We start from the raw sequence: 14,374 nt of genomic DNA, 5'->3' as shown, positions 1-14,374 counted from the left end.
TAGTCCCAGAGTAATACTGAATTAAACATTTTAATTGTAAATCTTCTTCTTCTCCTTCTTCTTCTTAGTAGTAGTAGTAGTAGTAGTAGTAGTATTTAGGAGTATGAAAAATGTCTTCAAGAGTGGACCTTTAATCCAGGGCTGTTGTGGGTAAGGGAGTTGCGGGGGAGCATCCCTCTTTTTGTCTGGATTTGCTCCTGGATAACGTGTATTTGTGCAGAATGCATGACCTGATTGAGAAGGTTTTATCAGAGCTTTTTACATCATGCTGTCCTCAGAAAGAGACTTTATGCACATTTGAAGAGGGAAGCATAAGTATCTGTTGTTAACGCGTCACACGTCTTTAGCTCTGTTTTTTTGTTTAACCACAGTGAGGATGCTCACAGAGTGGTAAAGAGGTTTAAAGAAAAGAAAAGTGTAACAATGTCTTTGTAAAGCTCACTGCAGGTGTGCTGCCGTCACTGTGCTTTGAGACACAGAGAGATGATGACAACTGATTTTTCAAGTTGGAGCTGCTGCACAAAACAGTGGATGAACAGCTCACACCATCAAACGCTAAAGTGGGTGAAGTGGGCAGTTTTGCTAAACTCCCGGCCTCCCTTTGGCTATGTGCCAGCTTTAATCCCATACAATCTACCCACACTATCTTTGCAATTGACCAGTTAGGATAGATGTGCAATAGACGTGTTGGGCACCCGTGTTGTGCAAAAAAGCTTTCTGCTTACTACTAGTATAAAAATTAATAAAATATTTTTTTATATCAGTAACAATATTACGCTGCCATCCCATGAATGAGCGGAATGCCCAATTGTGATGAACCAGTCCCCCCCATCAAAAGTTCCTGGATCCACCCCTGCTCTGTTCCTGGAGCTCACCTACCCTGTGTGTTTTTCATCTCTCCGTGCTCCACTCACTCACTTTTAACTAACTCAGGTGTCCTCAGCCAGTCAAGATCTAGGAAATACCAGATTTGATGAATCAGCTAGTAGAGATGGAAAACACACAGTCCAAAGGATGTCCAGGATCTGACGGTTTACTTAGTGCCTCCACTGTCAGAGCACGTAAGTAATTGGACAAGTGAAATATAATACACATCATCACTTCTGCACTCAGTTTTCTCTGGACAAGGATGGATACATGAACATTTCCAAGTCACTGACTATTTCTCAAACTTGATTTATATCAGTCGTTAAGAAATACAAACGAAATGGTGCTGTGTGGTTAATCTGTAGAGGGTAGGCAGTTGTTGAAAACTGAGTGAAGGTGTTAGGAGACTAGTGAGGTAAGCCATCAAGACACCCATGGCAACACAGAATGTATTATAGACTTTAAGTGTGACAGAAGAAACCACGAATAGTGCAACTTTTGTCTGTTGCCTCACCGGTTATGCAGCATCGCAGGACAAAGATTATTCTTGCACTGTGTTGCACCATCATACCCCATCAATGTACATAGTTTAATGAGGTTCAAGTATTGCTGTGGTGGTGAGTTAAGGTGTGTTCACGTTACTGATGACTCAGCCATGGCAGGACGCCCTGCCCAAGGCCATTTGATTGATGGCTTAGCAAAAGCAATAGCCAACAGCAGTCCTTGTGTCATTTGCAGTTTAGTGCCACAAACCAGCATCACTGCACTGATTACCTTGTGTGGGATAGCATCCTTCTTTTTGCACTGCACAAATAACCTGTAATCTATCCATTGTCTTGTATGAAGCAAAAAAAAATCTGCCAATGGAGTTAGAAAAATTTACTTGGTTAGAATTCTCAAAACTAGCAAAATGTCTGGACACTGAATAATCTAAATGGGCCTTAAAACTAGACAGAATTCTTATTTTAAGATTAGCCTCTGTCTTAAAATAAGGAAAACAATGTTGTTCCTTATTAATCTTAATCTTATTTGCTTTATGTCGTGATTTATTTTTCATTCTTGCAATGCAAATTGTCACTTTGTTTTAAGGGCTGAGACTCATCGTACCACAAAAAGATACACAGTGACGTACGTAAAGTGTAACCCTCCCTGGTCCTGTTTTCCTTTATGTTTCTTCTTACTTGTCGTTAATGAAGTCATCAGCTTCGTTGCACAAACCTTCTAATGATGAACGCGTCGACACTGAGACGGATCACATGCAAACGGCTCCTGAGTGTATTTCTGTGTGCGTGTTGTCATTTTGATGTATGAGAGCGAAGTAACAAAGAAATCATTCGTGAGGATACAGCACATCACACAGCATGTGCTACATTTGTGTGTTAGTGTGTGTGTATCTGAGGGAGGGAGGGGGTATGGGTGGGGGGTAGGGTAGAACAGCATGAGCAAGAGGCTGAGTTTGCGTCTTTGTTATATAAATTATTTAAATCTCAGAACAATTACGGCTGAAATCTGTTATCGGCGTGCTCCATAAGAGGGCCATGTGCCTTCCTGGGTGTCGCTTCACTGCTCCCCCCGTCTGGGCACAGCAGGGGGTCGGATAAATATCACAAGCTCTGAATCTTAAACACACATCGCAGCAGAACCAAGGCCAGCAGTGTGACCCAGGGACTCGCAAACAAGTCCAGTGGTGACAAGCAGGAGGCAGAATGCTGATGTGTTTAATTTAATAGTTACCCCGAGGTCACATGTGATCTGAGGGTGGATGGTGGCAAATGTGTAAAATGGAGTTTGTCTGGTTTTTGCACGCTGACATCACAGGTAGGCTCGAACAGCAATTACCCAGTATGAATGGAAAATTGATTTTAAAGTGACTGCATCAATACATGAACCACAAATCAAGGTGAATGTTCTACTACAAACCGATGAGTGACTCGATTTGAATGTTAAGGATCGGTTTAACTTATATTTCCTCAACTTCAAGCTCTCAGAAAATTTCACAGGTCGAAGCGAGGCTCATCGCAGGAACATTAGGGGAGGTGATGGTCTAGTGGTTAAGCGTTGGGCTTGAGACCACGGGATCCTTGTTTCAAATCCCAGCCTGACCGGAAAATCACTAAGGGCCTTTAGGTAAAAGTAAGTCCCTTCAGCTGCTCCCTTGTTTGCAGTCGCCACAGCAAATCCAAGGTGGATCTGCATAGGTTTTACGCCGGATGCCCTTCCTGACGCAACTCCACATTACATGGAGAAATGTGGCAGGGGTGGGATTTGAACCCGGAACCTTCTGCACTGAAACCAAGCGCATTAACCACTTGGCTACCACCCCTGCACTAAGGGCCCTTGGGTAAGGTCCTTAATCCCCTAGTTGCTCCCAGTGTGTAGTGAGCACCTTGTGTGGCAGCACCCTCACATTGGGTGAATGTGAGGCATTACTGTAAAGCGCTTCGAGCATCTGATGCAGATGGAAAAGCGCTATATAAATGCAGTCCATTTACCATTTACATTAACGCTACCAGCAAAATTAATACAAAATCATCATGTTTAATAGCAGTAGGCGGTATAACGGATAAATGTGCGTCTTTGAAATTTGTGTTTGGTTCATAACTGGTTAGTATTGTCATACCGGATCAGAATGGGAAAATTATGTCATGCTATTTATGCTGTGCTATCAACAGCTGGCATCTACTCCTGGATTTCTTCTTTGAGTGCCGTGGTGGGGGATGGGGTGCGGGTAAAGTGGTGGATAACTGATCTATGTGTGTATGTGGGAGCCCAAAATTCAGCCCCTTCCCCCGCCCCCTTTGAAAATTTCTGGTTACGGCCCTGTTTGTCCTGTGCTTTTTGGTTGCTGTCCCCTGTGTTGAAAAAATGTGAGCAGACTAGCAAAACCTTGAAGAAGATCCTTGGTTTTTCATGAAATATGTATTTGAAGGTGACAATGGCACTTGTGTCTCATTCTATGAATGTTTACATTCAATAAAGAATTGTATCGGATTGCATCTTGTTGCAACAAACTGAACTGGACCAAATCAAACCATTTCATAATAAATAGTATCGTCTCTGGATCATATCGTAGCCCATGTATCTAGATATGTGTTGTTTTATAAGGAAGAGATGTGCACCCCAATAACAAAGAGATTCAGCAAGCGCATGATGGGATATCCATCAGGCCTGGAGTTGGGCTTACATCTTTATAGTTTTTCTCATACCATGCCTCTTTCTTTCTTCTGTCTCATTACATCCCCCAACAGGCAACTCCTCCCACTTTCCATTTTATTCCTCCCTTTCTTCTCCCTGCTTGTTTTATTTGTTGGCCGGGGCTAACTGTCCATTAGTCATTCCGAGAGCACGTCCTTCCTTTATGTAGGTGTAGGATTATCTCCTCTATATTCACATTATACACATTGTGGGCTTTCATTCAACAGAAAGCGAGTTACTGTTCGAAACCCAGGGAACATGTTTGCCATCAAAAACACAGCTGTTTTGTTGCAGTCTGTCTCATGGTGACTCAATGCACTCACTGATATTTCCTCTTTATATTCAAGGCTGCATTTATTCTGTCAAAAATAAATTTAAAAAGGTACTTGAAGAAGAAAAACTTTATTGCAGTTGTTCCACGCAACCTAATCACACAGTTGTTTGAGTCGTTGGATAACTGGACATTTTGCAAGTGGAGACTGAATGCATTTTGAATGCTCAAAGATATCCAGAGGAAGATTGGGTCTGTTTTCTTCACACATGCACCAAAACAGCAGATGAAGAGTCCTTCACCATATGTCTGTTATCTGGATGTTGCACTTAAGCACAGGCCTGCTGACATTTCTGTTGTTAGAAGACAACAAATTCAACTATTTGTAATCTGATAAAAACAAGGTGATGATGACTTTATGCTCTCTTATTCCTCTGATCTGATGTTAGAGTTAAATCTTGTGTTTTTAATGTTGGCTATGATGCTGTTCCACACTGCGTTGTGCTTATTTGTGTGCGCGTATGTGTCAGGTCACCTATTTATTAGACAAAACTCAGGACCATTTAACTGTATTGTTGTTTTCCAAACAGACTCCCATTCATATGCTGCATTCCTCTGTGTGTGTGTGTGTGTGTGTGTGTGTGTGTGTGTGTGTGTGTGTGTGTGTGCACTGTGGCTCATACATCTTTGTCTCAGGTTGGACTTGCAGTGCGTATCTCAACAGGGATCCTGCGGTCCGGCTCTGCTGAGAAAGCACACACCAGCTGATTTTTTTTTCTTGTTTATTCCACTGTTTTATTTCCTGTCTCTTTTTCGCTCTGCCTGTGAAGATTCTTTTTCAACTTGATTGACCTTCCCTTATCCTTCACCCTTCCAGACATTTGCTTAGAGGCTGGATTTGAGTGTTTGCATGCTGGAAATAGCCTTGTCCCTGTATACAGATCATAATTAGTCGAGCTCACGCTCTGAAGCTGTGTGCATGTGTAGACATGGAAAATAACCATTCTGTACAATACATATATGTTTATCGCTTGAGTGAAAGTAACCTATTTTTCTGGTTTTTTTCCCCTTTCTGTCTGTGTTTCCAGTGATCTATTGTCTTCAGGATATGTGGAGCGGCATTTGTCAAAAAAGGGGAAGGCTGTCATCACCAATGTAAGAGCTTGAAATCGTTTTTCTTCATGCTCATGTAGACTCTGACTGTTAATGTTTAATCATGTGAGTCAGATTTCAGCAGCACTCCACCTAAATCTGACTGTGACCCATCAGATTCTAAGGCCTGATGAGCAACATTAACCATTTTCAGCATTTTTACAATTTCTGGGTGCATACATATGTATGTATGTTTTTGAAACAAAAATATAGAGAAAATGGCTCAGAAAACATTCAAATAGTTACTGCTTGTGGCTTTGCAAAGTCAAAATAATTACTTTGTGTTTTCTCCCAATTTCAGGGACAGAGAAAAAGTGATCACTCATTTCAACACACCAGTGTTGACCAAATATGGATGTGTGTTAATTGTTCTGAAGGCTGATTGTTTGGAAAATTACCTAAAAACACTGACACAGACAACAAATGAGACACCAGGGGAAACAGGTTTCACTTACTAAGATCTTTCTTCATTTAAAGCTTTAAAGGTACATATCATACAGAGTGTAAGTCTGAGGACAAAATATAAGCACATTCATGCCACTTATATACAGTCCCAAGGTGTTACAAAGTCCATTCAATGAAATCATTTGATAGTATAAGACAGTCAGTCTCAAAATTCCGTTCCTTGGTCGTTCATCATACACTGATGAAAAATTGTCTCGCCTCATCATATAGCATAAGACAATCAGACGAGTAGTCCTTTCCTTCTTGCTCATCATGCACTGATGAATGCCTCAACAATCTTATCTGTGCCCTTTGTACACTTCCTCTTCCATGGCATTGTTCAATCAATTACTAAGACAATTATAATGCTAAATATATTTTACAGAGCTTTAACAACATTAACTTTTCTAACACTGATTTATGCACCGCAGTAGCGCAGTGGCTACAGCAGGTTATCTTCCCCATTGGGCTTAAAGCCAGAATGGGGATATGGAATTGCACTCCATCTGTGTGCAAGTTACACTTTCTTGAACATATTTTCTAATTTTCGGATTTTCAACTAATATCAAATGGATATCCCAAATGAGTGTATCTGGGACAAGTTGAAATTTGAGCATGGTTGAGTTTCACCAAGATCTTCTCAAGATGCCCCATGCACGCATGCATGCATGCACGCACACACACACACACACACACACACACACACACACACACACACACACACACACACACACACACACACACACACACACACACACACACACACACACACACACACACACACACACAGGCTATCATTGGTTGATGCACACAGTAAATTAAACTTTTCTGTTTTCAACATTTTTTAATCAGTTAAATTAGCCTACCTTGCAAAGTTTTGAAGATGATATCAGCTTTCATCCCACACAGCTGACTTTATTTTCCCATATTTTTTGTCTGTTGGGATCTGAAGGGAATCTGTACATCTTGAACCCCTTGTTATGTCTATTTGTAGATCCGGATGCACAACAACCAGGCATTTTCAGCAGATAAATAAATAAACTGGATATACACATATAGCTTAACAGTGAACACAAATTTGGCCTCAAGATGGCACCATGAGTCATGTGACCATTTTCTTTTTTTTTTTTTTTTCGGCTTGTCATGTCGCTACTCTGTATAAAGGGACTCTACCCCCACCTGCCCCTCCCCTTTCCCTTTCTCACATTGCTTCTGTGCACCTTCTCAGCAAGCAGGGGGTGCCAATTTGCCAATACTACAAAACCGCTTTGCAGTGCAGGTGATTTGTTTTTAAGTGCTCGTGCCGCCCCCATGTATTATGAAGAAATGCCGCCTGGCAGCTGCCCAGTTCACCCATGCCAAAAAACTGCTACTCATTATGTCAAACAAATTGGTGCAACACTGCTAGCTACCGTAGCTTCTGCAAGCTATGGTGCTGATGCTCGACACCTACTGCGCATCAGCACCGTAGCTTCTGCAAGCTACGGTGCTGATGCTCGACACCTACTGCGCACTTCTATGAAAATGACACACTGCTATGAAAATGTCATTCCATGTTTTCCAGCACAAGTTTGCAAGAGATTAGCTGATATGGTTGGATGCTGCAGTTCTCCAACCTCATCTTACTGATAAATGTGTGAGTTGTGTACTGATGAACAATGAGTTATATAAATGCACTTAATTTATAAATTGCGTTGTTCATGACATTACACTGCCTTTTAATTCCATGCAGAAAGAAGACATCCCGATGTACAAAGGAGGCATTAAATGCATGCATGTCTCAAAACTAGCTGACAGTCTGCTCCGTTTTCTCTTTTTTCCCCTAGTCTCTGGCAGTACTGTATTTAAGTAAAGTTGTGCTTTATTTCATAGCTCACGTTGTCACTTTTATTCCTTTCTTCAGTATACTTACATGTACAACATTGTTGTACTACCTGCTTTTATGGTTTTTGCTGATTGCAACATATCACTACACTACTGTTAGGAGAGACGGCATCCATCCCACTTTGGATGGAGCAGCTGTCATTTCTAGAAATCTGGCCAATTTTCTTAAATCCTCCAAACCGTGACTATCCAGGGTTGGGACCAGGAAGCAGAGTTGTAGTCTTACACACCTCTCTGCAGCTTCTCTCCCCCTGCCATCCCCTCATTACCCCATCCCCGTAGAGATGGTGCCTGCTCCCAGACCACCAATAACCAGCAAAAATCTATTTAAGCATAAAAATTCAAAAAGAAAAAATAATATAGCACCTTCAACTGCACCACAGACTAAAACAGTTAAATGCGGTCTATTAAACATTAGGTCTCTCTCTTCTAAGTCCCTGTTGGTAAATGATATAATAATTGATCAACATATTGATTTATTCTGCCTTACAGAAACCTGGTTACAGCAGGATGAATATGTTAGTTTAAATGAGTCAACACCCCCGAGTCACACTAACTGTCAGAATGCTCGTAGCACAGGCCGAGGCGGAGGATTAGCAGCAATCTTCCATTCCAGCTTATTAATTAATCAAAAACCCAGACAGAGCTTTAATTCATTTGAAAGCTTGACTCTTAGTCTTGTCCATCCAAATTGGAAGTCCCAAAATCCAGTTTTATTTGTTATTATCTATCGTCCACCTGGTCGTTACTGTGAGTTTCTCTGTGAATTTTCAGACCTTTTGTCTGACTTAGTGCTTAGCTCAGATAAGATAATTATAGTGGGCGATTTTAACATCCACACAGATGCTGAGAATGACAGCCTCAACACTGCATTTAATCTATTATTAGACTCTATTGGCTTTGCTCAAAAAGTAAATGAGTCCACCCACCACTTTAATCATATCTTAGATCTTGTTCTGACTTATGGTATGGAAATAGAAGACTTAACAGTATTCCCTGAAAACTCCCTTCTGTCTGATCATTTCTTAATAACATTTACATTTACTCTGATGGACTACCCAGCAGTGGGGAATAAGTTTCATTACACTAGAAGTCTTTCAGAAAGCGCTGTAACTAGGTTTAAGGATATGATTCCTTCTTTATGTTCTCTAATGCCATATACCAACACAGTGCAGAGTAGCTACCTAAACTCTGTAAGTGAGATAGAGTATCTCATCAGTAGTTTTACATCCTCATTGAAGACAACTTTGGATGCTGTAGCTCCTCTGAAAAAGAGAGCTTTAAATCAGAAGTGCCTGACTCCGTGGTATAACTCACAAACTCGTAGCTTAAAGCAGATAACCCGTAAGTTGGAGAGGAAATGGCGTCTCACTAATTTAGAAGATCTTCACTTAGCCTGGAAAAAGAGTCTGTTGCTCTATAAAAAAGCCCTCCGTAAAGCTAGGACATCTTTCTACTCATCACTAATTGAAGAAAATAAGAACAACCCCAGGTTTCTTTTCAGCACTGTAGCCAGGCTGACAAAGAGTCAGAGCTCTATTGAGCTGAGTATTCCATTAACTTTAACTAGTAATGACTTCATGACTTTCTTTGCTAACAAAATTTTAACTATTAGAGAAAAAATTACTCATAACCATCCCAAAGACGTATCGTTATCTTTGGCTGCTTTCAGTGATGCCGGTATTTGGTTAGACTCTTTCTCTCCAATTGTTCTGTCTGAGTTATTTTCATTAGTTACTTCATCCAAACCATCAACATGTTTATTAGACCCCATTCCTACCAGGCTGCTCAAGGAAGCCCTACCATTATTTAATGCTTCGATCTTAAATATGATCAATCTATCTTTGTTAGTTGGCTATGTACCACAGGCTTTTAAGGTGGCAGTAATTAAACCATTACTTAAAAAGCCATCACTTGACCCAGCTATCTTAGCTAATTATAGGCCAATCTCCAACCTTCCTTTTCTCTCAAAAATTCTTGAAAGGGTAGTTGTAAAACAGCTAACTGATCATCTGCAGAGGAATGGTCTATTTGAAGAGTTTCAGTCAGGTTTTAGAATTCATCATAGTACAGAAACAGCATTAGTGAAGGTTACAAATGATCTTCTTATGGCCTCGGACAGTGGACTCATCTCTGTGCTTGTTCTGTTAGACCTCAGTGCTGCTTTTGATACTGTTGACCATAAAATTTTATTACAGAGATTAGAGCATGCCATAGGTATTAAAGGCACTGCGCTGCGGTGGTTTGAATCATATTTGTCTAATAGATTACAATTTGTTCATGTAAATGGGGAATCTTCTTCACAGACTAAAGTTAATTATGGAGTTCCACAAGGTTCTGTGCTAGGACCAATTTTATTCACTTTATACATGCTTCCCTTAGGTAGTATTATTAGACGGTATTGCTTAAATTTTCATTGTTACGCAGATGATACCCAGCTTTATCTATCCATGAAGCCAGAGGACACACACCAATTAGCTAAACTGCAGGATTGTCTTACAGACATAAAGACATGGATGACCTCTAATTTCCTGCTTTTAAACTCAGATAAAACTGAAGTTATTGTACTTGGCCCCACAAATCTTAGAAACATGGTGTCTAACCAGATCCTTACTCTGGATGGCATTACCCTGACCTCTAGTAATACTGTGAGAAATCTTGGAGTCATTTTTGATCAGGATATGTCATTCAAAGCACATATTAAACAAATATGTAGGACTGCTTTTTTGCATTTACGCAATATCTCTAAAATCAGAACGGTCTTGTCTCAGAGTGATGCTGAAAAACAAATTCATGCATTTATTTCCTCTAGGCTGGACTATTGTAATTCATTATTATCAGGTTGTCCTAAAAGTTCCCTAAAAAGCCTTCAGTTAATTCAAAATGCTGCAGCTAGAGTACTGACGGGGACTAGAAGGAGAGAGCATATCTCACCCATATTGGCCTCTCTTCATTGGCTTCCTGTTAATTCTAGAATAGAATTTAAAATTCTTCTTCTTACTTATAAGGTTTTGAATAATCAGGTCCCATCTTATCTTAGGGACCTCGTAGTACCCTATCACCCTAATAGAGTGCTTCGTCTCAGACTGCAGGCTTACTTGTAGTTCCTAGGGTTTGTAAGAGTAGAATGGGAGGCAGAGCCTTCAGCTTTCAGGCTCCTCTCCTGTGGAACCAGCTCCCAATTCAGATCAGGGAGACAGACACCCTCTCTACTTTTAAGATTAGGCTTAAAACTTTCCTTTTTGCTAAAGCTTATAGTTAGGGCTGGATTAGGTGACCCTGAACCATCCCTTAGTTATGCTGCTATAGACGTAGACTGCTGGGGGGTTCCCATGATGCACTGTTTCTTTCTCTTTTTGCTCTGTATGCACCACTCTGCATTTAATCATTAGTGATCAATCTCTGCTCCCCTCCACAGCATGTCTTTTTCCTGGTTCTCTCCCTCAGCCCCAACCAGTCCCAGCAGAAGACTGCCCCTCCCTGAGCCTGGTTCTGCTGGAGTTTTCTTCCTGTTAAAAGGGAGTTTTTCCTTCCCACTGTAGCCAAGTGCTTGCTCACAGGGGGTCGTTTTGACCGTTGGGGTTTTACATAATTATTGTATGGCCTTGCCTTACAATATAAAGCGCCTTGGGGCAACTGTTTGTTGTGATTTGGCGCTATATAAAAAAAATTGATTGATTGATTGACTACCACCTAGGGCTTCAGATGTCTTCTTCAGAAAATTTGAAGTTGGATTTGGAGATGTTTATTTTATGTATAGGCTTGTTTTCAACCAGACTTAAACATCAATTCACCTCTCCTGATATGAATTGCAATGCCAACACTCAATATACGGAGGATATGTACCGATCTGACACCACCACCTCTGTTGGAAAGACCAGACTCAAAGTAGGTATATCCACCCACAGAGATCTGGCCACTTCCAGGTCTTTGCACTTTAGACAGTGCAGCCACTGTAATGTGGAGTTTTCCAAGCTCTCTCAAAAAGCAGTGGAAGATGGTCATCCTTGCTGAGTGAATGGATGTTCCAAGTGCCCACCCGAATGAGCCACCTTGGGTTTCAGCACTGCACCATCCACCATCCTCCAAAAACAAGACCATTCGTGCGCTCCTGTGGTTTCTTCTTGCACTCACAGAAATATTTAACCCTAACTTTTAAGATTTATGTAATTTTATTACATGACTGCATGCATAATAATTATGTTACCTATGCCATTTATCTTGTATACGTAACATAATTATTATGCAATTCAAACAATATACTTTATGTATTTTAAATAAATACTGTCATTATTATTGATTTAGAGTAATTATATTTTATTAATACTAAATACATAAAGCTGAGGATTATGCATTTCAAATAAATAGGATTTATTACAGTAATGAATATGCATCATGTAAGGTTTATTTGGTAGGTTTGTATTAAAATTATCTAATAAAAAGTAAATGGGAATTTGTCATGTAATAAAATTACATAAATCTTAAAAGTTAGGGTTAAATATTTCTGTGAGTGTGGGAGATGAAGCTCCAGATGACTTTTCCCCAGTCCTCTTCATAGATGTGCACTACCTTCTGACGGAAGGCAGTGGCAGAGTTGCTCCCAAGAAGAACACAAACAAGAGTCTTTCTTTTTGTCTTGGAGCTGCACAGGATATTTTTATCGCAGCTGAAGGGCAAATCCCACTGCCTATCCCCAAAAGGATTTACTGTGAGCTGGAAGACCATCTACATTTCCAGATACCGAACCATGCCCAGTGATCAAGAGGTGCTTGGGAACAGCTTATGGAGTTGTGAAGTTGTTAGACAGAGGTGTTTGTGGTGATGCCAATATCTTTGCAAGAGAATGAAAGTCTAAGTCTTTAGGTATCTTGGTGCTACCTGTCTTACCATGTGGTTGTGCAACTTGGAAGCTAACCAGTGACCTAAAGTGACAACTGGATGCCTTTTGATTTGAAGGATCCTTGGGTACAACTGGAATGACTTTGTATCAAACTAATGGTTACTAAGAGAGACTAAGATGGTGAGTATCACTTGCATTGTGAGAGAGTATCACTACCTTTGACATTTTTGCTATTTGGCATATTGCATAATCCAGCACGCAGGTTCCTGGTTGTTGCGGATCCCAGTAGCTGGAGAAGGCCAAGGAGATGCCCATATTTCACCTGGCTGCAGCAGATAGATGGTTATTTTAGCGTTGTGGGAATGGACCAGTTGTCTGCCTGGGTGGTTGCCATCTAGGATCCAAGGCGGTTCCATGGTGTTGTGGATGCTATCTGGATGCTTAGCTGCATCTTCTCTGCCTTGCATGTTGTACTTTATTTTATTTGTTAAATTGTTATTGATAGTATGGCCAGATCAGATGGTCTCCCCACTGAGTTTTATCTGTTTGAGGTCTCTTCCTACTGTAAAATACAAACAAACAAAAACATATGAGGGAGGTTTTCTTTACCACTGTGGCCAGTGTGCCTGCTCAGGAGGTGGCTAAGGTTGGGATGACTTATGATGTGATTTGGCACTATATAAATAAATTGATTCAATGTTTTTCCTTGGTTCATTGGTTGATCAATCCTATGCTATGTCCAGTGTTTATGCAATGCCTCTGGAATTTTTCCTCTTTCATAAGCTTTCTCCCGTAGACAGTTCTTTGGTGTGTTCTTTTGAACAACACTGTTGTGAAAGTGTAGTGACACGGACCCACAACAGGGGGCATAAATGAACGGACAATGAAAGAGTCAAATATGTCAAACACTTTACTGTTGTGAAAAGCACAACCAAACACAGTAGATTACAGAATGTGTACAATAGTCAATTAACAAAGGTGACGTGTGGGCAGGCTCGAGGATAGAGGACATCTGTCCTGAGAAGAACCGGAACCACACGATTTCCTCCGCCACTGAACCTGGAGAATACTGGAGCCGCTAAGTCCCGAAAACCCCAGGTGGCCACCGTCTCCGCGTATCGGATCTGGTACTGCTGGCGAGGAGCAGAGACAATCAGATGTGGGTGTGTGAACACCCAGTAACAACAAATGTGGAGATTCCACCTCCACCTCTCATTCAGAAAGCTGGCACGTGCAGTAGTATGTGTACTTATCAAAGGTTTGGAGTGAAGACGTCAGTCCAAACCCAGCCTCCAGCTGCAAGCACTCACAAAACCTACTGCAAAAATAACACAAGCAAACACTGTCTGTGGTAGACAAAACAATGGCTGAGAACAAATTACCTCCTAAGGTAGACGATATCTCGGCAATGAGGTGGAGATGACGTCCGGTCTTTATGGAGTGGGATGATGAAGTGTAGATGGGTGACAGCTGTCAAGAGATAATGAGTGACAGCTGTCACCCCCGGCTGTGTCCGTGGCGGCAGCGCCCTCTCGTGCCTGAAGCCCGCACTTCAGGCAGGGCGCCCTCTGGTGGTGGGCCAGCAGTACCTCCTCTTCTGGCGGCCCACACAACAAACACCTGCAGTCTTTATGTCTTTATGAGTGGAACCCAGGATAAAACTAAGAGTAGACATCCAGAGGTATTTAATGTTTCAACAATAAACCTGACAGTGGACACAT

At 41.2% G+C, this 14,374-nt stretch overlaps 1 protein-coding gene across 1 annotated transcript in view; it reads left to right on the top strand.

The window, feature by feature from the left end:
- Window positions 1-14,374, top strand: part of adam22 (ADAM metallopeptidase domain 22) — a 250,775-nt gene that overhangs the window by 87,981 nt on the left and 148,420 nt on the right. Inside the window, exon 4 of the mRNA XM_034174816.1 lies at window positions 5,422-5,488. Coding sequence (XP_034030707.1) covers window positions 5,422-5,488 — 67 coding nt within the window. The remainder of the gene's footprint in view (window positions 1-5,421; window positions 5,489-14,374) is intronic.

This window comes from Thalassophryne amazonica, chromosome 7, assembly GCF_902500255.1.
Source record: "Thalassophryne amazonica chromosome 7, fThaAma1.1, whole genome shotgun sequence".
In the NCBI taxonomy this organism is placed as follows: domain Eukaryota; kingdom Metazoa; phylum Chordata; class Actinopteri; order Batrachoidiformes; family Batrachoididae; genus Thalassophryne; species Thalassophryne amazonica.
Note: the sequence above shows the minus strand (reverse complement) of the source record. Positions and strands in the feature narration are given on the sequence as shown.